Here is a 24025-nt window from a genome sequence, read left to right as displayed (position 1 = left end):
CGATTATATTATTTATGATCATTATATAAGTGATAATAATTTATTTGGAAGAGTAAGTTATTTTAATTAGAGATTATTTGTGTATTGATATTGTGAATTTATGTATCATGGTATTTTATCTCCCCTGACTTTTGGCTTCACTCGTTTCATTATTCGCTTTATGTTCATATTGGCATCTTGTCCGATCTTTATTCATCTTATACATTGTTTCATATCCGTATATATCGCATATTTCGCTCACTGTCGGTCATTTGTTTTCTTTATTTTCCTCCGAAAGGTATCCTTACTTAGGTGGGCTGTTAAATTAGGACTTACAGAACATCAGTTCAGTTCAGGTTGTTCTTGATGAATTTGATGGTGACAAGCCTAAAGAAGAGCTGGTATATTTTCTTGATTCTGGAAAAAGGCTACAGGTGTCACAGAAATAAATGCTGAACAAATTCTGGCAAAAACTTGAATATCTTGTCTGCATGCTCACGGTTAAAAATTCAACTACTGAAAGGTGGTCCAAGTTCTTGAAGAACTTTGTACATGAGAAGTAGAAAAGTATGATGAAATCCAAGTTCATCCCAACATACTTTTTGAATAATGATTTAATTGATGACATGCCTAAATGAGGAGCAAAACTAATTGAGAAGTTTGGTTCAAAACTGATCTCTTTCAGTCCTGATGCAAGGAATTATGGGCCGATTCAAATAGATAATTTGTATTTGAGCAGAAGTACATTTTTCAATCTAAATCTTGTTATTTATCAAATTGATGAGTCTTCTCAAGAGCTCAAGGTTGTCAATCAAAGGTTGAAAATGTACTTAAATATAGCTATGGTGAATTTACTTAAACATGATATATCATAGTTCAAGATTATAGCTTAAAGTCTGATACACTGACTGTATAAATTGTATACTTGCTTATAATTCTGCATTTAGATAGTAGTTTTTGAAATCATCAATTAGGAACTTGTACATATGTTCATTGTACACAAGTTGGGGGATATTGTTAGATAAAATTGACGATATTAGTATTTACAATCAGAGTTTGCCGTCATAATTTACAACTGGAAGATATCAGAGTTTATCATCATATCCGTGTTTGACGGATCAAAGTTTATTATCAGTACTTATTATCAATATTTGTCCAAGCCGGATTCCATTAGAAGGTTGATTCTGTTTAGAAGATCTGATTTGCAGAAGATGTGTCGATGTAGGACTTTACTTATTTGCAGTAATCAACAATTGTATATGTATTAGGATTTCTTATTTGTCTGTATCATATAAATTAGGTTGATTGTGTAATTGTGTAGTATATAAGCATATATTAGGTTTACACTATAGATGTTGGGTTAACGTTTTATCATTTGTATAACCTAGCAGCTCTCAATAATATCTGCTCATTCTTTGAGAGATTTCTGTAACAATTTTCATTATCAATATAAAACTGTTTTTGAGTTTATAGTCTTTTAATTCAATTTAATTGTTATAACTGTATTCACCCCCTCTATATTTCGATTAAAGGCCTAATATATTCGAGTCGAGGGATTCGCTTAGGGGATACTTTATCCCCATATTTGTTCATATTATATGCTCAAGGTTTAACTTAACTGATTTGAAAGTATGAAACTCGATCGCAAGTAAATTTAGGTTTGCCCTAAAGATCCAAAATTAACTCACATGTTGTTTTTCGACGATTCGTATCTTTATCGTAGTGTTACAAGGAATGAGGCTACTAAAATTTTGGAGTTACTCAGAAATTTGAATGTGCTTCGAGGAAATAGGTAAACTCAATGAAATCAACTATCTTTTTAGCTCAAATACAGTAGCATACAATAGAGATGGAGTTTGTAATACTCTTTAAATGCCGGAGGCAAATAACCATAGTTTGTATCCGGGATTGCCAAATATTTTGGGGTGAAATAAGTTGGTATTCTAGGATTTTGAAAGATAAAGTTAGGAAGAAAATTGAGAACTCGGATAAAATTATCCTCTCAAGATGAGATAAGGAGATCCTCCTTAAAACGGTTGTTCAGTCTATGCTTACGTTTGCAATGGGTGTTTTTCCACTTCCGTTAACTCTCAGTACAAAACTGGAACAAGTCATGAATAAGTTCTGGAGGCAAACTATAACGATTCAAATGAAAGGTATTTATTGTATAAAGTGGAATAGAATAACATCACACAAATCTGTACGAGGCAGGGGTTTCAAAATCTGCGAGATTTTTATTTGAGTATGTTCTGGAAACAGGGTTGGATGTTGATTAATAACCAATATAGCTTCTTTAAAAATATTTAAAAGGCACAGTACTACCCTTATGATAATTTTTAGTGCCTCGCTCGGTAGCAACCCAAGTTTCATCTAGAGTAGTACATGGGAAGCAAAACCTATATTAATGTCTGTAATTAGATGGAATATTGGCTCTGGTCGAATTATTGGTATTTTAAACTAACCTTGCCATGTGGATAAACTTAATCCATTCATTACATTAGATGTGGGTTTTATGAAAGGTAACACGGTAGATTTTTTGATGTGCACAGATAGGAAAAGTTGGGTTGAAGAAGTGATAATTGATTTATTTAAAAAGATAGATCAATGATGCATTTTCAATGTCCAAATTAGTTCTGAGAGAGAGAAAGATTGCTCATACTTGAATAATGAAGTTTCTGGTGTCTATTCGGTACGCAGTGCTTATAAAATGCTTCAGGTGCATAAAGGCAATTGGTAAGTGTCTTATAGTGAGATTACTTTAAAATTATGGAAAATTAAAGTACCTTCAAAGGTGCTTAATTTATGCTGAAGAGCTCTATCAAATATTTTACCGATAATATGTCAACTTCAACGAAAATACATTCCAGTAAATAGTAATGTGCCCGGTATGTAAACAACATGAAGAGACAATGTACCATGCTATGGTTTTATGTGTTTTTGCTTCTCAGTACTGGGAGAAGTTCTTTGGTAGGAACTTCAGATATGCTACTAGCTACTTCATGGACTACTTTACTCAAGTTTTAAATTTTTGCTCAAATAATAAACGGAGCGAGTTAGCTATAATGTGTTGCGGTATTTGGAAGGCAAAAAACGAGGTTATTTGAAATCAAGAAAATTCTCAGGTCAATAATGTCTATAACTCAACTGCGTAATACCTTGTGAATTGGAAGAGTGTCCAATCTTTAACTTCTATTGTCAAGTTTTCTATGGAACACGAAAGGGGCGGAGCTGTTAATTGGGGGGTTAAATCGCAGGAAATATAATCAGTGTGATGGTTGATGCAGCGTTGTTTGAGAAAAATTTAGCTTTTGGTTTTGGTATTGCAGCTAAAAACTCAGCTTGAGAACTGTTAGAAGGTCATACAATGCGGATGTGGGAAGTTGTGGACCCGATTATGGCTGAAGTTTTGGCGATAAAGGAAGCATTACATTGGATTCGTACAAAGGGGTGGTATCATGTGGTTCTTGAATCATATTGTCTTATTATAGTTCAAGCAATAAGGAGCAGAGTCTCGATGATTTCTCATGTTGGAAGAATACTAGAGGAGTGTCGAACACTTCTTAGAAATCAAAACAATGTTGAATTGTTATTTGTTAAGTGATCCGTTAATATGGTTGCTCATAGTCACAGCTTAGCTAGAGTATCGCATTCTTTTCCAGATTTGGTGTTTAGAGTAATGTTCCAATTGAAATAGAGTTTTGCATTTTAAGTGATTTATCTATGGTATAAAACTATTTGATTAAAAGAATGTACATTAATTTTTAACTTAAGTCAATTTCCGGGAAAATAAATCCAACTGTCCTTAAATTATTGATGTCAATTTGTGTTAATCCCTCGAGTCCTTCAAAAAAAAAAAATCTAACGGACTCATAATTTTTTCAACGTGAGTTTGAATTTTTCTATTTTAAAAAAAGAGAAAAATAATAGTAAATCACTTATAATACATAATTCTTAGTATAATAAAAATAATTAAAAATGTAATAATTTAAGAACATAACATCTTATTTTTTTCATTTTTTAAATTGTAAGTTGTTTTTAACTTATTAAACAAATATCATTTTTATTTAAATTTTTAAAAATGAGAGGGGATCGAATTTTAGACCTCGAATATGATCAAATTAAAACTTTTTTAAAAGCATGGATCCTATACAATATCTTGAAATAATATTTAAAATGAAAATTATCCGAACTACGTGTTTTTTTAAACTTAATTACATATGTAGTGCTAACAAACTTATTTACGATCTTCTTGCTTTCCATTTCATCAAATATGTTTGATTTTGTAATTTCTGTACTGGTTCTTATCTTTTTTTTTTCCTGATAATCTTCTCAGATATATTTTATCAATGACTAAGATAATGAATGTTTGAATTAATGAATTAATTGCAACATTGTTTTTGAGTTAATTAGTGTGTCGATTTTAGAGATGGTAATGAAGAGAACGGGATAAACAACTACGATACGAGGTAGGATGTAGAAATATTGAATATAAAAAATTTATTTTCTAGGTATTTTAGCTGTTTATAAGTTTGCTTATAATTTTATTTTTGGTTGATCGATTGATTTTGATTATGATTTTTTAGCTGATTTTGTTGAGTTTCTAACATATTTTATTAAGTTTGAGTAATGTTTACTAAAAAGATCTCCAACCGTACTCACTTGTTAACTAAAAAGTCTTGGTATATCATAAGACCTGTTAGCAATAATTATATATATTATTTATTCCATCTTCTATATTTATTGATTCTGTACTCATTAGCTAAAACATCCATATCATATCCACGTCAGCTTAATGCCATATTTAACATATTTAAACTAGAATTATACATTAATATATATATATATATATATATTTATATTATATTTAATATATATGAATTAAAATTCCTATTTTATATTTAAAGTTTTTAGCTTATATAATATTAAGTGTCTACATATTATTTTCTTATTAACCAAATTTATAAATTATTTTACCATACAATTGCATATTTATAAAAATACTAATAAATTGAACATAATATACTATAATATAACTATACATTTTATTATAAATAAGTAATTTATTTAAATATTATTTGTCATATTTAAATGTGTTATACATTTTGAATTTTAAATATTTATTAAATTGCATTATATTCAATATCTTTTCAATAAATATACATTTTATTTATACTTGCATTAATTTAAATATTAAATAGATTTATTTTATAATTTAAAATGCGTATATAAGAATTTGGAAATAGGAACAAAAACTATGTTTGAATATAACTAATTATTATAACTAATACCATTAAAATACATGTTTTTAGAGGTTCAACAAAAATTTTAACAATCATGATTTAATTAAACATTTTAACTATTATAGTTGCAAATGCTCTAAGGGTGAAAAACCTAAATAACTATTTTTAAATAATAATCGCCCAAAATACCCATTATCTTTCCAGGGGAATATCACGCCTCATGCTTTTTTATCAGTGGAGTATCATACTTTTTTTTTCCAGTAGAGTAACATATGAGATCTTCCTTTGTCAGTGGAGTATTATCTAAAATTTTAAAATTATTAAATTTTACTTTTATTCATTTTTTATATAATTCTAAACCCAAGATGGGAAATTGTTAAACATAAAATTTTAAAATTTTAAAATACGATACATGTTTAAAAATAAAAAATTAAATAATTTTTTTTTTAAAATAATATAATGCTCTCCACTGATAAAAGAGTATGTGGACTAATGTACACTTAAAGTGTACAGTCATGATACAAAAAAATATCATCCTCATACTCTAGTGAAAGTGGTTTATAATATTCGGGTATCAGTGAAGTATGGTGAATATTTAGATCAGTTTATTTCAAAATAAGTATTTTGGGGAAAATGATATCTAAAAAAAGATATTTTGGTCATTTTTTAATGCTCTAGGTGTATGATAAAATGTGGTAAATATAAATTTCAAAATAAATGTTCGTTAAAAGCCAATGAAATATCATGTAAACAAATAAAATGAAATTGAAATCGAATATACAAAAGGGGGAACGAAAGCAAAAGGCAGGTTTAAAGAGAAGGGAGGACGACCCGCGGTGTGTTCCATCCGAGCACACACATCATAGGTGTGTGTATAAATTTAATAATAATAATAATAATAATAAAAGGGAAGGTGAATTGGCGGTGTTAAAAGATTATCGGGATCCGAGACAATTCCATGGAACAGCAGGAGAGCAGAAGTAAGTCAGTGACGATCGGAGGGGGAAATTCACCGGCGCCGTTTCTGAGCAAGACTTATGAAGTCGTCGATCATCCTTCTACTGATTCTGTTGTGTCTTGGAGCTCTCAAGGAAACAGTTTTATTGTCTGGAATGTTCCTCAATTCTCCACTCTACTTTTGCCCAAATATTTCAAGCACAACAATTTCTCCAGCTTTATCAGGCAATTGAACACTTATGTTCGTCTCTCTCTCTCTCTCTCCCCTCCCTCACTCTCCATTTACGCTTGCCTGTTTTCTGTTTGATTAATGCTTATATATAATTGTTATTTGTTTTGATTGCTATGATTTCATATTTAGATTTTTAGCCTGTTTAACGAAAAAAATTGATCGACTTGCTAAACAATGAGCTTGTAAATCAACAATTAATTCCTCAATTTGTTCTGTTCTTCTACGAGCTAGGTTTTGGTTATTATTTCTTTGTTAATGCCTCTTATGTGTTGGTAGTGTTATAGTTGAAAAGCATTTTAATATTTACCCAACCCTCTTGTTAGTTTTTACTATTTGTATTCATGATTTTTTTGTCAAGAATTTGCATTCATGATTTAATTGTGTATATATATTAACTATTAAGATTTTGCAGGAGTACTACTACCTGTGTTCTGTGGTGTTACTGATTGGATTCAACTCCACTTTCTATTTTGTTTTGTTTTCCATGTTACGACATTCATCTTGACTTTCTTTTTTGTTCTTACAGGGGTTTAGAAAGATTGACTCTGAGCGTTGGGAGTTTGCAAACGAGGGCTTTCTCAGAGGTCAAAAGCACCTTTTAAAAGGTATAACCAGGCGAAAGCCTGGTCATCCACAAACTCAACAACAAGCTCCTAAGGTTCAGGCTACGCCTGCAGCTTTAACTGTTGAAGCTCGGACTGGGATTGAAGAAGAGGTTGAGAGCCTTAAAGACGACAAGAATGTCCTCATGCAGGAGCTTGTTAGGTTGAGGCAGCAGCAGCAAGGAACGGATAACCAGCTGCAGACTGTTGTGCATCGAGTCCACTTAATGGAGCAACGTCAACAACAAATGATGTCATTTCTTGCAAATGCCATGCAGAGGCCAGGTGTCCTAGCCCAGCTCGTAGAAGAGCAGAGTGAGAACAGGCGAATTTCTGGAGCGACCAGAAAAAGGAGACAACCAAAAGAAGAAATTTTTGTTGGCAAGCATGGTAATCTGTCACCCAGTAAGCAGGCTCTTAGGTACCAACCTTTAATAAATGAAGCAGCACAAGAAATGCTCCGGAAGATCCTTCAAATGGATACATCTTCTAGGATGGAACCTAAAGTAAAAAATGCAAATGCCTTCCTGATTGAAAATGGACCTTCTCCTGCTAATGTGTTAGACAATGGTCGCTCCTTTAGTCGGAATTCCGGGGTTACCCTTTCGGAAGTTCTACCAGCTTCTTCACAGTCCTATGTAGAGCCAGGTTATCCTCATCATCTGCCAGCAGTCCATACTGAAACCCAATCTTTTCAAGAGACAAGTATACTTGATTCTCGCGAAGAGATGGCAATACCTGATTTTTATCAGATACATGGTAGTCTGCCAGCAACCAGTGTAGAAGTTCCTGATCTAGGTGTGAAGAAATCCTCCTGTGATGGTGGGAATACGGATTTAGGGTTAATAGGAGGAGAAGTTCCTCTTCAGATGGATGATTTTTCTTCCAATTCTGATATTCAAGCCTTGCTGGATGATGTTCCCAAACTTCCAGGCATAAACGATATTTTCTGGGAACAGTTTCTTTCTACAAGCCCGCACACTGGTGATTCTAGTGACGATGACAATCAACATAACACACTGGAAAATGGAACTGGCAAGGAACAGGAGACGCAGTTAGTTCAAGAGAATGTATGGGACAGAACCGAGCATATGAATCATATTACTGAACAGATGGGGCTTCTTGTGTCAGGCTCTAAAAGGGGGTGATTTTTATATCAGCTATGTCTCTTGCTTAAAGAGGCAAAAGTAGATCACCTATGCTGCTTTGATGACCTGGACTTGAGCTACATCCCCTTTAGTTTACTTGAAAAAGGGTCATCTGACTGATCTAATATCACTATATCAGTCATTTAATTTCCTTGATCAAGCCCCCCTGAGCATCTTTGGTTATGTCATTCGATCCATGGTCTTCCTTATATTTAGAATAATTTTTCCAAAATTTAAGTGATGAAATTTATATACATGTCAATGTAAAATTTATGTAGTTTCTTTCCTCTATAAATGGAAATATCAACTGAAAGTATTTCATTTTTCCCCCAGCAGTGTGGTTAGTTGGTGATGAATTGCCATTAATATTCTCTTAATACATCGGTTATGATAAATTGCCATTAATGTTTTTCTAAATATTGTTGAGTAATGATTGTGTTCAACAAGCGCAATTATCATTCTAATCGGAAACACGCGTATTGTCGGAGCTGAAAGGTGCTGTCTGCTTATAGAATGTTTTCTGAAGATTTTGCATGAGTTTTGAGAGATAGACGTGGTTGCTTCCTAGGGCTGAAGATTTTGCATGAGTTTTGAGAGATAGATGTGGTTGCTTCCTAGGGTCTTGTTGTGCTTAATTGAGTGTTTAACATCTGGGAAGTTGTATTAGAAGAGTGAAGGCAGATTTGCATCAATATCCCCTGATGTGGAAATCCATTAATATCTTCTCTTAATAAAATTTCAGTGCGAGCCATTAAAATTTCATGATGTGGTGAGCTCATCTGCTAGTGTACTGTAGTTACATATCTGCGGTAACTGCAGAATTGTTCTCAGACATCTTCCATGTGTTGCTACATAGCATGGATAGGCAAGTTTTATTATTTTAGGCGCACCATTACCGTCTAGACCCCGTGAGCTGTACTGCTAGGTTAATATGATATGCAGCAAGCACAAAGATAAGAAATTTTACGTAGGCCTGGAGAAAATCACGGTTGTAATTTCAGTACATTGATATAAGAATGCTCAAACAAGGAGCACAAATTTACAAGTCTTGCTTTAGATTAATGTCAAATTTATCAACAGTCAGCTTATATACAACCCAGAACCATACAAGGGCAAGACTTCCCTGCTGGGAAGTAACTTCACCAAAAAAGGCCCTAAAATGAAATCACTTGCTATTTGTTCAACAATCATGACACCGCAACTATGACCACAATAAACAGAATGATCCCGAAAATGACTAGCAACAAACAGCTCTGCACAGGAAGTAAAAATAAAAGAGTCGATTTAGGTTTCATTATTGGTATAGTGCTGACAGTGTATTAACGAAGTTCAACTCTTCTTTAGAAAAGAAATGAAGGGAATACAACCGTGGATGATATTTCAAGAGAAAAACAGAAGTGATGAATCTGGACGAGTACCATAGACGAAATTGACTTCTGGGTATTGGAAGCTTCTGTGATTTGGAATGTAGCCTGAGTGGTTGCAGAATGCGTATTCTGAATGTTTGAACTGACATTATCTAAAAGACAACAGAAAGTTAAGGTGAGATAGTTTCCCTTGGGCGTGGCAAGATAATTGAGGAAGTATGCAATGTTAAAGACAATCTAACAATTTTTGGTTACCAATCACTGTCCCTTGCTCATGCACCAGTACAGCGAGATCTTTAAATATTTGGTTCACCTCACCAATTTGTTGCCGTATTTCTTTAATTCCTTGATCTCTTTCTTCTATTGTAGCTTGATTGAATGCAATCTCATTATCCAACAATATGACCTGTCTGCACTGATTGTCAATAAACGGTTAGATTAGACACTTTTAACATCCACAAAACAAATTAGAATAGGTTTATTCTCATATTCTACTTTGATTTTAAACTCAAATCTTCTTAATGTTTAACCTTGTTCAGAAATGTTCATTTCCATAATCAGAAGAACAAATATATGTCTGTGTCTGTTACATTAACATCTCAGTATGTCTGTTACAAATGTTCAGTGATTTGATTAGTTCCATGGCAGTCATAAAATTATAATTTTATTATTCACAACTAACAGCTCTTTCTCTCTCAAAAACATAAATACCTAACAGCTCTTGTGATGGAAACATATCCCTCAAATTTGTACCCTTGTTACTCTAGTTTTATTTCTTCAAGTATTCCTCCAAAATATTCAATAACACTTCTGCTTAGGGATAACAGAGTATTATTCTCTGATAATAGGATTACTTTTATGGCTAAATACGAGGAGGATTTAATAATGATCTGTAGATATCAGTCTCTAAAGAAATCCGGTTATGAGAACATCAACGTACTGGCATTAGCAATTAATTAAGTAAACTTTACCGGGATGGGAGAACTTCCTCAGGAACAAATGGTGCAAAACCTAATTCCTTCTCAGCTGCAAGTTGTTGTGCCTTCTCAAATTCTCTGACAACCGACTCAAAATCTTTTGCAAGTCTAGCATTAGCAATTCTCTTTGCATCCTGAAGAGAAATTACACATGTTAACGCATTTAGATTCATGAGTGCAGTATGTATACAGTATCTACCATAAACAACATATAACATTTAAGACTGAAACTAACCCCGGAAAAACAAAAACAATAGGTAGGTAGCAGTTATACAGTATCGAGAGTCAACAAGAGTTAAACTTACACCAACTTCGGTATGCTCATCTACTTCACTGGCTTCTTTAAGCTTCGCTAATGTTTCTTTGACTAGCTGTCTGATTTGTAGCCTACTTTTGTGCCTGTAAGTCAACTTAAAAAGTAAATATTGCAGACAACAAATTTGCATTCCACAAACAAGTTTAATATTGTGTTGAATAGCATTCAAGTTACTTCTGTTATTGTTATCCGCAGGGGCGGCCCTCAAGAAATTGGAGGGGCCCTAGTCGAAAATCAGTTTACGGCCTTACAAGGTCATAACATTCATATACCTTGCAAACTCATATATATTTATTTTAAGAATTTGAAATTTCCGGGGCTCTTGAATGTCGGGGACCCTAGGCGCAAGCCTTAGAAACAAGTTAATAAAATAAGAAAAAACTTGGCTTATACAAATGACATAGATTCGGATTCGTTTGCACAAGTTTGTTTATAAACGAAGACATGAGAGTGGAACCAAGAATGCCAGAAATAAAAACGGTAAACATGAACATACAGTTTATGGCGGAGGTGGACGGTGTCTTTAGGAGTGGTAAGGGAGTTATGCAAGCGTACGAAGGAGGCGACAGCCGTATTAATCTTGAAAACACCTGTAACAACAGCCTTGGAAGAAGAAGGAGTTGTAGTTTGAGTAACATTGAAATGTTTGGGTGAAGCCTCACCCCATTCAAGATCTTCAAAGCTCATATCCTATGTGACTAAAATACAGAATTAGCAATGGTTATAATTGTAGAATGTATATGTATGTAGACAGAACAAGGAGGGGGTTGGTGTTGGTTGCTTGAAAGAAAGAATAGAGGTTGGCTTTCGCATTGTTTTATGTATGTATGTTCCTTGTCTTTTTATTTTTGAAAGAGGAGACGGAACATATAATAAGCAGACGAAACAAGACGTGGCGTGGAGGAAGGACCATTGTCAATTGCGACTCCTCCATATGGGAAAATATAATGTAGTGTTGTGTTGTATTTGTGTGCGTACACAATCTCTGGACTTTGACATCATATCACAATCATTACTTACTTATTACTCACAATCATTAAATAGTGTCCATTTTATTTTTATAACAATTTGGTGCCCGAATTCGTGATAACATATTGTTTTTTAGTAATGTTAGACTCACAAAAAATTGTATAAAAAAATTGTTACAAATGACGTGTCATGGCTGATGTGCAATATGCAATAATTTTATTGGTATTTTTTTATAAATGCGGGGGTCCATTTTCATATAGCCAATAAAACCCTTACACGTGACATTTTATAACTTTTTTGAGAAACTAATTTGGTACCCATAGCATTTTCCTGTTTTTTACTCTTTCAAAAAGATGGAATCACTAAATTGAAATGTGATTTGTTCATTTTAGGCATGATTATATATTTCGAAAATTAAATTTAATTTGTTGAAATATTTATTTATGATTTATCAACTTATTTTTAAAAATTAGATAATTTATAAGTGAATTTTCAGCAATATTTAAAAAGGTCGATTTCTATAACAGGAAATTTAAGCTGACCATAATTTATGATAAAAAATATTATTTTTAGGGTTGGAAAAGTTGTTTTAGAGAATCCGATCAATTGTTTTTGAATAGATTTTAAAATCTTTGGTAAATATAATAAATTACATAACTAATATTAAAAAATCGGATACACGTTTCAACACCGCCTTCACTCTGCCTCCATTTTGGATCTCACTCTCATCCTCTCTCGACGGTTTAATCCTTACACACACAACACACACACATTGACACACATACAGCTACTCCTTTTTTTTATCTCTTCCGAGCGTCCGTGTCTTTTAACCTTTCGTGTATCTTTTATCAATTACTGCCTCTCTCTCTCAAATGTCGGTGAGTTTTCTTCACTTTTTATTATTCCTCTCTTCCCTCATTATTTTTTTATATGTATTTTTAGATTTGCATCTAATTTCAATTTTGTTTTCTAACATTAATGTCCCCTTTTTATTTGTTGCCCTACCATAACCATGATGATATCAGTGCTCTATACTAACCTATTCTATCTTCTATATTTGTACGTTGAAGAAACATAAATCAGCTAAAATTATGTATTCCATGTTCTATCAATGTTGTTCATTACATGATTTCATTTTGCAACTAGTCATATTGATCCTTACTGTTTTTGTGTTAACGTACCAACTGTAATGGACATTGCTTACTTACATTCGTTACGTTTAAAAAATTCCTGAATTGTATTATAAGATATATGTACTTTCTGTGTCTTGACTTATTTAAATGCAAGTCCTGTAGTTTGTTTTTTCCTAGTAGACATTGTTATAAATTGCATTTCACCAGGATGTACAAGTAAGCTGAAGATTTTGTGCGTTTTCCGAGCTAGATAATGCAATACTTTTACACTCATTTTATGTTTTTGTTTCTGTTCAAGCAAACCTTTGTCCATGAGTTCTGATATATTAGTTTATTATTATACGAGCAATAAGTGTTAGTTTCTTCTGGGATGTGCTTTAGGTGAAATCAGTGTCAGTCAACAATGTCTCCTTGACCGCTTCTGAGAACGACATCAGGGAGTTCTTCTCATTCTCTGGTGATATTGAATGTATTGATTTGCAAAGGTTAGTTTCTCATATTAGTTTTTTAGTTATCTCTTTTTTTCTTATCTCTTATATTTAGGCATTTAGGATTTTAAAATTTGTTATGAATGCAAAAAACAATATAACTTCCTAATCAGTTTCTAATTTAGTGACACCCAGCGTTCTCAAATGGCATATGTCACTTTCAAAAATCCTCAGGGCGCGGAGAAAGCACTGCTACTTTCGGTATGTTGACTTGTTTAATGTACATAACCTCATTTAGACATGTGTTGTAACTGTTCAACATCAGGCAATAAAAATTTTAGAATTTTGTTCGATAAGCCAAGGACAAAGAACCTCCAATTGATATCAAAACTTGAGTGTTCCATCATGTTAAACTTCAATTAAAGTTGCTCTGTATTGTTGTTCTTAGGCGCCATCTGCAGGGAGGAAAGACATCAGCTACCCGCTATATGAAACTAATACTCACTTGATATCTTTCTACACCAAGCATGTGTCTAACTCAACATACAAAAAACATACATTTACGTATACTCATAAAAGACTTGTAGAACAGTAATATATTTCATTTAGGTTGCTGGTCTTCCTGGTGGTGATCTGGAGCAGGTGCCCCAAAATTGAAAATATTGTTATTATGGTTATAGGGTAAATATTGAGGTTCTTGTTGTTTGTTAGTCAGGCAACAGAGGCTGCTCTTATTATAATATCCCACAACTTCGTACTTAAAATCGTCAGCATAAAACTATGTCCAAAGTTATAAATTTAATAGTAGTAGAGAATGATCTATCGGCTATATAATTAATATTTGTATTAGCTGGTACTTTTTTGTGCAATTCATTTGCTAAATCTTGATATATCTTATATGATGTAGGTAGTCTTTCACAAACTATTTTTTTCCTTATTTATTAGAATTTCAACGTGTATTATTTATTGTTTATGCAAAATTTAATGTATAGACCTAAACAGGTAAAAATATATTATTCCTCCTTTCTGTTTGCCATGACAGATCTAATAAGGGTCTGTTTATTTCTTACTTCTTGGTCTGATTTCACTATATTTATGCTCAAGTAATGTTGTCCTGTTTAAGGTCCCATGAAGCACAACCTCTGACAGTTTTTTCTCAGGCATAATATTGTAGGAAGATTTTAATAAAAAAATAGTTTGTTATAATCTACCCTAAAACTGACAATATCGTTTCTGGTTATTATTGTTTTGTTCGGTCATTTTTTTGTTCCCAAAGCAGAGTCAAAGTTAATCTGAATGATTTAGCAAATGAAAAAAAGTTGATCTGAATGGCTTATCTGATGTAAGATGGTCATGAGTTTCAGCTGATAATAATATATGGTTTTGACTTTAACATCTAGTCATTCTTATTACCCCTCTGCCCTCTTCTCGACAATCGTCAACTTAAACTAGTTAACCCATTTTAGAAAAAAAAAACACTTTGAATCAGTAGTCGTACATAATGACACCATGTCCTTAAAGCCTGATATCAGAATCTTATTATTGTTATCGCTTCTTGCCAAATCTATAAATCAAGGTGTAAAAATGAATATACAATACTTTTAATGTAAATTTTCCTTTTTGTAATATGAGCATGTCACCCTGCCTTGTTATCTTCAGGGAGGAACAATCATTGACCAGTCTGTCACTATTGCTCTGGCACCAGATTACAATTTGCCGCCAACTGCTGCAGCAGCTCCTGTTGTATTGTCCTTACATAATCTTCTGTATGCTAAGTGTGTTTTTTCGAATATTATATGATAAGCTTTAGTTGACCATAATTTTCAACCCTTATAGGAAAAGGAGAACCGAAATGTACGTGGCACTCCTGCTGCTGTTGAAAAAGCAGAGGATGTTGTCAGTGGCATGTTAGCCAGGGGCTTCACCTTGGGAAAAGATGCAGCTGAAAAAGCAAAGTCGATTGATCAGAAACATCAATTTACCTCTAGTGCTTCAGCCAAAGTTGCTGCCTTTGACAAAAAGATAGGGCTTAGTCGCAAATTTAGCCAAGGTGCAACAATAATGAATGATAAAGTGAAAGCAATGGACCAGAAGCTTCAGGTTTCTGCAAAGACCAAGACAGCTGCTGGTGCTGCACAGCAGACAGTTAGTAGTGCTGGATCTGCCATTATGAAGAATCGATACTTTATGACAGGAACTTCTTGGGTGGTTGGTGCCTTCAGCAGAGTTAAAAAGACTGCAGCAGAAGTGAGGCAGAAGACAATGGAAAAAATGGCTAAACAAGAGGGAAGGAAAGTGGCAGATGGCTCTGGCCAGGTCCATAATAGTGGCTCTGCTGATGGTGCTTCCATGGCAGATGGCTCTGACCAAGCCCCGGGTTCGGGCTCCGCTAATGGTGCTTCGGTAGAAGATGGATCTGGCCAAGTCCCCGGTACTGGCTCTGCTAATGATGCTTCTGTGGCAGATGGCTCTGTTCAAGTCTCTGATACTGGCTCCATTAATGGTGCTCCTGTTGCAGATGGCTCTGGCCAGGTCGCCAGTACTGGCTCCACTAATGGTGCTTCTGTTGCAGATGGCTCTCGTGAAGTCTCCAGTACTGGCTCTACTAATGGTGTTACCGTTGCAGATGGCGATGGCCAAGTCCCTAATACTGGTTCTGCTAATAGCGCTTCCGTTGCAGATGGCTCTCGCCTAGTCTCCGATACGGGCTCCGGAAATGCTGCTTCCGTTACAGATGGTTCTGGCCAACTCTCTAGTACCAGCTCCACTACTGGTGCTTCCGAAAGTCTCTCTCGACACGGAAACCTGAACAGTTCTTGATTATTTGAGATGTATATTGGTCAGCAGATGAATGCTGTGTTGGATATACAGTCTAAAGAGTAGCCATTTTCCCCTAGACTGCGCTATAGTTTTTCAATAGATTGTAATCTGTAGCATTGATTATGCTTCATAAGTGATCTGGATTTTTATAATTTTTTCATGAATTGATGATTTGGATTTTGGATACAGAATATGATCTCTATATGTTGGTCAATAAACAAAGTAGGCTAGCATCTGGAGTCTTCAACCGTGAGTATCCTAAATCAAAATTCAACCATCATATTTTTTTTTTTCAAATAAAGATATTAAAGTAAATTTTTGGTGCACGCTAAAAACATTGATCATCGTAAAATTATGTCAGTATTCCCTAATAACTCCTCGCGGTGGGGCTGCTCCTTCGACGCCGTGCCTGGATCCTTCGCTGTTGTGGAGGTGTAACTGTGGTGGGGTTCCTACAAAATAATGCCGGAATGGGGGTTTGGGTCCCGCGGCGCCTCCGATGTGAGAGTAAGAACTCGCTTTGGGGAGAATGAAGATAGATATGATGCAAGGTGGTTGTGTGTGTATATGAGTGTGAGAGAGGGATTAACCCCAAAACCTTACCTTCTTGGACTATTTATAACTCAAGGATAGAGTTTTGGGGTTGGTACCTTTGAATAGCAGCCATTGGCTCTAGGACCTAAGGACATCTGGCTGGAGTGGATGCTTTACACGTGTCAGCGCGGGACTGGCTGAGGAATGTTTTGAGTATCCTCTAACACGTGCCCTGATTATTCTCATGATTGATGAGTGACAGTTGTCCCTGTCATGTGCTTGGGCAAGTGCCTCACGTGCTGGGATTTTCCAAAGTTGGGATTGCGGGATTGGGCCAGTCAGGACTGGCAGTGCGCGGGACTGAACTGAGTTAGGAGCCCAGGACTAGTCCTTTCAGGGGCTAAATGGTGTTTGGAGTCCGAGACTAGTCTTTGCAGGAGCTACATGTACTATCATGTGCCCCTCACTCCCTTATGCAGATTTTCTGGATGGGGGAGTAAGTTTGGGCTTGTTTGAAGAACATGAGCTTTTGATTGTTGTCTTTAAAAGAATTTGAGCTTTCATTGCCCCAAGTCCGGATTGCGCTGAGTTCAACAAATCAGGACTAAGGTTGGTTGTTCTCAGAAGAATTTGAGCTTTCCTTGCCCCCAGTCCGGATTGTGTTGAGTTCAGCCAATCAGGACTAAAGTTGGTTGTCTTTAGAAGAATTTGAGCTTTTCTTGTCCCCAGTCCGGATTGCACTGAGTTCAGCCAATCAGGACTAAAGTTTGGTTGTTCTTAGAAGAATTTGAGCTTTCCTTGCCCCCAGTCCGGATTGTGTTGAGTTTAGCCAATCAGGACTAAAGTTGGTTGTCTTTAGAAGAATTTGAGCTTTTCTTGCCCCCCAGTCCGGATTGCGGTGAGTTAAGCAAATCAGGAGTGAGGGTGGTTGTTATTAAAAGGATTTGAGCTTTCCTTGCCCCCAGTCCAGATTTTGCCGAGTTCCGTAAATCAGGACTAAGGTTGGTTGTCTTTAGAAGAATCTGAGCTTTTGTTGGCCTCCAGTCCAGTCCGGATTGGATTTAGATCAGTAGTCCGGACTTGGAAGTTGAAACGGTTTTTGGATTTCCCTCCCAATGATTTGAACTCTTACAGCTGTTACTGGTTAAAAGACGTGCCGTAATAATGATGCATATTAATTGCCGTGTACACATGATCGTGATGGATGGACAGGATTTGGCCACGTGGCTATAGAATGTTGTGATTCATCGTGCCTATATAGGGCACTCCTCCCCCTTCCTTTTCTTTTTTACCTCTTCTCTTCTCGCTTTTTCTCTCTACTTTTTCTCTGATGCTTTTCCTGTGTTTGTTCACGGGAGAACTCGAGGTTGTCTATTCGTTGCTCGGTCGTCCCCAAATTCTCCATATTCTTTAAACTTATAAGTTTCTTATGCTTTCTTGTATTTGTTTTGCATATGCTTCGAAATCCTGTTACTTGCTTCGGTTTTGTTTGTTTTGTTTTGTATGGTTCTTGTGTTCATAGCTATGAATGTGTTTATGAGTATTTATGTATATGTTTTTGGGCATAATTTGGTGTTTTGATTTCGGGTAATCATGTTTCTGGGATTAGGGTTTTTTTTGGTTGAGTCCGGACTTGATTGCTGAGTCCGGGCTTGTAGCTTTATATTTGGTGAATGTTGTTCTTGTGTTTTTGTGGCTTGACTCCGGATTAAGACGTTATTTGTAGTCCGGATTTCTGCGAGTGTTTTCAGTAACGCCCCCAAATCCGGGGTCAGAGGATTTGGTCGTCACAATGAAATCTCAATCCAAAATAATATGTTTAATCAATAAACAAATGCCGACGGAAAATATTTATCATTTATGACCCCAAACTAATCCAAGATCTTTTAAGGTTACAATTCTAGAAATAAGATATCCAAATTCCACCAATAAATTTTTCACTTTCTTTTAAAACTCTTTTCAATAAATTCCAAACCTTAAAACTTAACCCGCTAGTATAACTTCGAAAAGAAGTATACTAGGCCCAAATACAACACACAACTATAATATAATATAATATAAACAACTTTACACAATAGAACTTACACTAGTCCGCAACCCTGGACCAACCACCTTCCAAAAGCTTCTTCTTTGTTTCCTCGAAGTACGCGGCTAAACAACGCAAGTTAATCCTCACTGGAGGTTAAATTTGAAGACAGGCAAGTATGAGCGAAAGAAATGCTCAGCAAGATCATTGTAATATATATATATAGTCGTTTTGATATAAAATCGACATCTACATCAGAGCAGAATATTTAAAAATCATAATTGCTGAATTAGAAAATTTATTAAAGAATCGGAGAATTGTTTCTCACTGTATTCAAAACTCCTTTCGATATTTTCGAGCAAAATGCTTCAGCAATACTTTTAATCTTGACGAGAATAAAACCCGTAAAACAGTGTTTACGGAAATATCGTAAACAACGATAATATGAAACAATGATTATGGACTGAATTATAAACTTTATTCAAAACCGAACTCTTGAAATTAATACTTATTTTGTTGTCATATCAAATTAGATATCAATACGAACTTTGATGCTCACAACATCCCATACTGAAGTCAACATCAATCATCTATACTAATACCACCTTTGATATTTAACAACAAAGTAAGTATCAGCATAAATCAGAAACTGAATCAAAACTGCATGTCACCTTTAATCCAAAATAGAAACAGTTGATAAACCATTTATTTTATGATTACCAAAACAATTTAGAAAACAACATTTTAGATGGGAACCAATTATATTTCATACTGTTCCTGATGATCAGTCACGAAACAACACCGGTATCCCGTAGCCATACCGTAAATATAGGTACTACCCGTATCCCGCAACCATACGGTACCTATAGGGCGCCAGAAAAGGCATATACTCGCCTTGAAAGATATTACAGCTGGACCGATATCTCGATCACCTACACTGTAACCAGTAACCATTCCAATCTTAAAAACCTTTTTTTATTGAAAAAGGAGCTGAATCAATCGACATCCTAAATAATTTTTATTCCCCCATTCACTTGGGCAGGAATTCTCACAATAAAATCATCTTTCTCAAAATCCAAAATATTCATAAATCCAGTAATATGATAAGTAAAATCACTTAGCTATTATGAACATAGAATAGCAGAGAGTACTTGCAGAATAAGCATTTAATTCAGCGATATGTAAAACATTTATCTATTATGAACTAAGAATAGGGAAAGCAAAACTTGCATGATAGGATTCAAAATATATATCACTTGAACAATAAGTGATGATAGAAATACTTGCCTTTAGGTTTTTAGCAGTTAGTCACACTCGCAAAAACGCATCTATTCTGACATTCTGTCTCAAAACATCACTCCAGTTACCAGATAATTCACTAAAATTCATATAAAAATTACATAAACTCTTCAAATAATAATAATAATATATGAAAATATGAGATATTACATTTTCTATGTTTTTGGGTTTATATCTGGTTCTTGCAGTCCGGATCTCTGGACTAAATGTCTTTAACTCTAAATAAAATTGAACATAAGGTAGTCCGGACCATGTAGGATTGAAGATGAATAAATTGTAGGGGTTTAGCCTAACCTTTATCACTTGTTTTAGGTTTATGGTCCGGACTAAAGCTCGTGCAAGGGCTTACATCTCCTGCTATCCGGGGCCGTCGGACTCTGATTTGGATTCAAGTAGTGACTCTGAGCGCATTGAGATGGGGAAAAAGGCGTCCACCTCAGATTCCAACGCCATAACTAAACTGTCCGTTGCTAGGATATCTTCAAGGAAGGTGCCTTGCACTCTGAAGGGTTTGTGGGTTGACACTCCGGGCTATTTCATCACCAAGAGTGAGGAGATAGAGAATAACTTCTATTATAGGAGTATAAGGTCCGGGTACGCAAGGCAGCCTAATGCCGGTCCGGGGCCCTACGATAAGGCTGAGTTTGACAGAAAGTTTAGAGATAGTATTGTGGCCCAAGAGCCTTATGAGTTGAAAGAGGAGTATGCCGCCTTGGACCATGCGACACGGGATCCTTCAATCCGGGCTGCTTTTCAGATCGATCCCCGGATTGAATGGAGGTGGCCTGAGCCCGAAGAGAGGATATATCACAAACCGGCTAATGGGTTCATTCCGGTATGGCTGGAGCATCTGAGGTCCGGATGGAATCCGCACTGGCATATTTTCTTAAAGCATCTGTGCAAGTACGAGTACCAGTTGTCTCCTATACAAATTACTCCGAATGGGATTAAATGGATGACCTGGTTCATTGCCTCATGCAACCAGTTTAAGTTTCAACCCACTTTTAAGTTGTGGCATCAGATCTTCAGCTTAGTCCGGTTTAGCTAGATGCCATTACATGAGATTCGATTTCGGGCTGCAGAGTGCGGCTATGGTTCCTCTTACAGGCCTGTCATTCAACAGTCCTCCATGAAGCACTGGAATGGGGAGCTGATCATGTTGAGGGGTCTGTATTTGCAATACCTCCCATATATTGTTGCTGAGGGAGTCCGGACTAGGTTTCATAGGGATGTACTCCGGGGAGATGCTCTCCGGCTAGTCTTTGCTTTTTGTGAATATTTGAGTTTTCAGCTAACCCGTGACACTTTTATGATGCACAAAACTATGCATAAGCTAGAGTGTAAGTTATTTACTTTTGTGTCCGGATTGCTTTCCTTTGTTGCATTGCTCTGTAGTGGTTGGTTTTAGTAAGTTGTTTGTTTTGACTTGTCTTTTATTTTGGTATCTGTCAGGTTTACCGCATTATAATCCGGACATGTCTTCCTCGGCGTATAGTGATGCCTTGAAGGGTTTGGGGAAGGCTTTCAAACTTCCTAAGAAAGCTGCAGTTGAGGGGTCCGGGTCGCGTGTTTCTCTGGAGGAAGGGTCTCAGAGTAATGCTGTCTCCAGGCTGGAGTCTGATGCGAATGAAAAGGGTCCAAAGCAGAATGTTGAGGTAGAAATTGGTGATGAATTTGAGAACCTGGAGGAGCTTGAGCCTCTTGGGGAGGTTCCGGAAGTTGAAGCTGGCCGGATGAAGAAGAGGCCCCGGAGTTCTGGGACGAAGCCTCCCCGGGCTCATAATGTTGCTGTTGGTGGGGGGTCCGGAGCGGACAAGGGAAAGGGCGTTGTGGGAGAACAACCGAAGAGATCCAGTCCAGGGCTTGAGTTGAAAGTTGCACATTTCATGGCTGAGATTCCTTCTCCGGCGGAGTGGAAGGAGATGAACCACTCCAGATTCGATGCTACAATGAAGGAGTGTACTCGTATCTGGGGCCATGTATGCAGTGGTATTTTGCTTTCTCTATTTCTTGCATTCTTGCCTTGTTAATTTTTCTGATGTTTGTAAATTTATTCTCTGTAGCTTGGTGGGTATATGGCCAGGGCTGCATCATTTGCGTATAATGATTTGAAGAATTCCCGGACTGCTATTGCTGATAAGGACACTGAAATTGGTCAGCTAAGGGATTAAATCATTGTCAAGGATACTTCTCTGTCCGGACTCAATAAGCACCTTACTGACGTTACAAATCGGGTTGAGAATGCTGAGAAGGAGGCTGCAGATTTAAAGTCTGATTTAGCTGAGCTCCGGAAGCAGCTTTATTCTGTGAGGCCGGAGTCGGAAGTCATTGAAGAGTATAAGGAGTCCGAGGAGTACGATAGGGCGATTGCCAATGTTGGTGCTCCGGAGATCGGTCGTTGCTGGATTGTTGCGGAGAGGCGTATTAAGACAAATCCAGAGGCGGATTGGGAGAGCTTTGTCGAAGAATTTATTAAGGCAAAACAACATATCGAGGCCGGGCTCGGGGAACCGGAGCCTTTTGATGGCCCTTGTCCTAGCTTCCTTCCGCCATCTGCTCCGGACTCTTAAATTTTTACCGATTTTGTGATTTACTGGTGTTTAAGACTATTAATGATTTGTGGCTGTAATATTCGTACTCAGCTCTGGGCTAATTGTAGTCTGGTTAACTTTTTAAATGTTTTCTTTTTTTTTTTGCTGTTATTGGGCTTTGTTTCTGTAGCTTATTCTTGCCTTAGAAATTTTTCCAAAGTTGAAGTTGTTTGCTCTAGTCCGGACTAGTTGTTGCTTTTTAAACTTATGAAAATAATTCTTAGTGAATTTATTTATTTCAGTCCAGACTCATATTTAGTCCATACTAGAGGTTGCTAAGTTTTACTTAGAAAATAGTTCTAAGTGAATTTGTTTTCTTCACTTTAGATTCATATTTAGTCCGGACAAGTAAATATGGTTGCTCTAGTCCTGACTAATCGTTTGTCCAGACTAGTGGTGACTTCTTTACTTAGAAAATTATTTCTAAGTAAATATGGTTGCTCTAGTCCTGACTAATAGCGTGTCCGGACTAGTTGGGGATTTTCGACTTAGAAAATTATTTCTAAGCAATTATGGTTGATCTAGTCCTGACTAATAGCTTGTCCAGACTAGTGTTGGCTTTTTTACTTAGAAAATTATTTCTAAGTAAATATGGTTGCTCTAGTCCTGACTAATAGCTTTTCCGGACGAATGGTGGCTTTTTTACTTAGAAAATTATTTCTAAGTAAATATGGTTGCTCTAGTCCTGACTAATAGCTTGTCCGGACTAGTGTTGGCTTTTTTACTTAGAAAATTATTTCAAAGTAAATATGGTTGCTCTAGTCCTGACTAATAGCTTGTCCAGACTAGTGGATAGTTTTGATCAATGTAAAGAGGAATTGATTTTCATTAATCATTCATACAAAATATAAGGAAAAACAAATTGGTTGCTTGCCATATTGGCTACAAGATTTTGGTTGCTTTGTTTGTTCTTTCCTACTGGTAGAATTTCCTTAGTCTTAGTCCATGCCAAGTATTTAGGACTTCTGAGCCATCCATGTTCAGGAGTTTGTAGGTTCCTAGCTTCAGGACTTCTTTGACCTTGTATGGTCCTTCCCATACTTCTGTGTCTCGAAGAACTAAGTCCCCCACTTGGAAGTTTTTGACTCTGGACTTCTTACTGAAGTGCTCTCTGGCCTTCTCCTTGTATCTTTCCATTCTTTCTATAGCTTGGTCCTGGACTTCATCAATTAGCTCCATGTTTGTTCAGAGTCCTTCTTCGTTGGCTTCTTCATCAAAATTTATTGCTCTGTGAGAAGGGGATTCCACCTCAATGGGAAGCATTGCTTATGTGCCATAAGCTAGTTTGAATGGAGTTTAGTGCTTGTTCTGGGGCTTGTCCTATAGGACCATAGTACGCTTGGCAGTTCTTCTGGCCATTTGCTTTTGCTCTCTTTGAGTCTCTTTTCAATACCTCGGAGCAGGATT

General features: G+C 36.0%; 3 protein-coding genes across 6 annotated transcripts; 2 read left to right on the top strand and 1 right to left on the bottom strand.

The window, feature by feature from the left end:
- Positions 1-5992: 5992 nt before the first annotated feature.
- Positions 5993-8485, top strand: LOC141708337 (heat stress transcription factor A-1b-like). The gene is made up of 2 exons (XM_074511913.1): positions 5993-6417; positions 6935-8485. The coding sequence occupies exons 1-2, from the start codon at positions 6178-6180 to the stop codon at positions 8156-8158; spliced, it is 1464 nt and encodes a 487-aa protein (XP_074368014.1). The 5' UTR covers positions 5993-6177; the 3' UTR covers positions 8159-8485.
- A 656-nt stretch (positions 8486-9141) lies between these two features.
- LOC141706244 (syntaxin-22-like) lies at positions 9142-11713 on the bottom strand. Of its 3 annotated transcripts, none has more exons than XM_074509056.1 (6): positions 11315-11696; positions 10808-10901; positions 10497-10636; positions 9781-9935; positions 9577-9677; positions 9142-9411 (listed from the first exon to the last, which is right to left on the bottom strand). In XM_074509056.1, the coding sequence occupies exons 1-6, from the start codon at positions 11503-11505 to the stop codon at positions 9346-9348; spliced, it is 747 nt and encodes a 248-aa protein (XP_074365157.1). In that variant the 5' UTR covers positions 11506-11696; the 3' UTR covers positions 9142-9345. The 3 variants fall into 3 exon arrangements, with proteins under 3 accessions (XP_074365157.1, XP_074365158.1, XP_074365159.1); XM_074509057.1 differs by having other exon boundaries at positions 10497-10627; positions 11315-11685; XM_074509058.1 differs by lacking the exon at positions 9142-9411 and having other exon boundaries at positions 9768-9935; positions 11315-11713.
- A 770-nt stretch (positions 11714-12483) lies between these two features.
- Positions 12484-16359, top strand: LOC141708336 (binding partner of ACD11 1-like). 2 transcript variants are annotated; one of them, XM_074511911.1, is made up of 5 exons: positions 12484-12665; positions 13302-13405; positions 13534-13609; positions 15008-15091; positions 15185-16359. In XM_074511911.1, exons 1-5 carry the CDS (start codon positions 12660-12662, stop codon positions 16166-16168), a joined length of 1254 nt encoding a protein of 417 aa, XP_074368012.1. In that variant the 5' UTR covers positions 12484-12659; the 3' UTR covers positions 16169-16359. The 2 variants fall into 2 exon arrangements, with proteins under 2 accessions (XP_074368012.1, XP_074368013.1); XM_074511912.1 differs by lacking the exon at positions 12484-12665 and having other exon boundaries at positions 13320-13405; positions 13544-13609.
- Positions 16360-24025: the final 7666 nt, after the last annotated feature.

This window comes from Apium graveolens, chromosome 2 (genome assembly GCF_009905375.1).
Source record: "Apium graveolens cultivar Ventura chromosome 2, ASM990537v1, whole genome shotgun sequence".
In the NCBI taxonomy this organism is placed as follows: Eukaryota; Viridiplantae; Streptophyta; class Magnoliopsida; order Apiales; family Apiaceae; genus Apium; species Apium graveolens.
Note: the sequence above shows the minus strand (reverse complement) of the source record. Positions and strands in the feature narration are given on the sequence as shown.

Coding starts and splice junctions, on each gene's coding strand:
- LOC141708337 (XM_074511913.1), top strand. CDS start 6,178: ATGGAACAGCAGGAGAGCAGAAGTAAGTCAGTGACGATCGGAGGGGGA. Junction 6,418..6,934: donor TCAGGCAATTGAACACTTAT/GTTCGTCTCTCT, acceptor TTGTTCTTACAG/GGGTTTAGAAAGATTGACTC.
- LOC141706244 (XM_074509056.1), bottom strand. CDS start 11,505: ATGAGCTTTGAAGATCTTGAATGGGGTGAGGCTTCACCCAAACATTTC. Junction 9,936..10,496: donor GAGGAAGTTCTCCCATCCCG/GTAAAGTTTACT, acceptor CAATCAGTGCAG/ACAGGTCATATTGTTGGATA. Junction 9,412..9,576: donor AGAAGTCAATTTCGTCTATG/GTACTCGTCCAG, acceptor CTTCCTGTGCAG/AGCTGTTTGTTGCTAGTCAT.
- LOC141708336 (XM_074511911.1), top strand. Junction 13,610..15,007: donor AGAAAGCACTGCTACTTTCG/GTATGTTGACTT, acceptor TGTTATCTTCAG/GGAGGAACAATCATTGACCA. Junction 15,092..15,184: donor CTGCTGCAGCAGCTCCTGTT/GTATTGTCCTTA, acceptor CAACCCTTATAG/GAAAAGGAGAACCGAAATGT.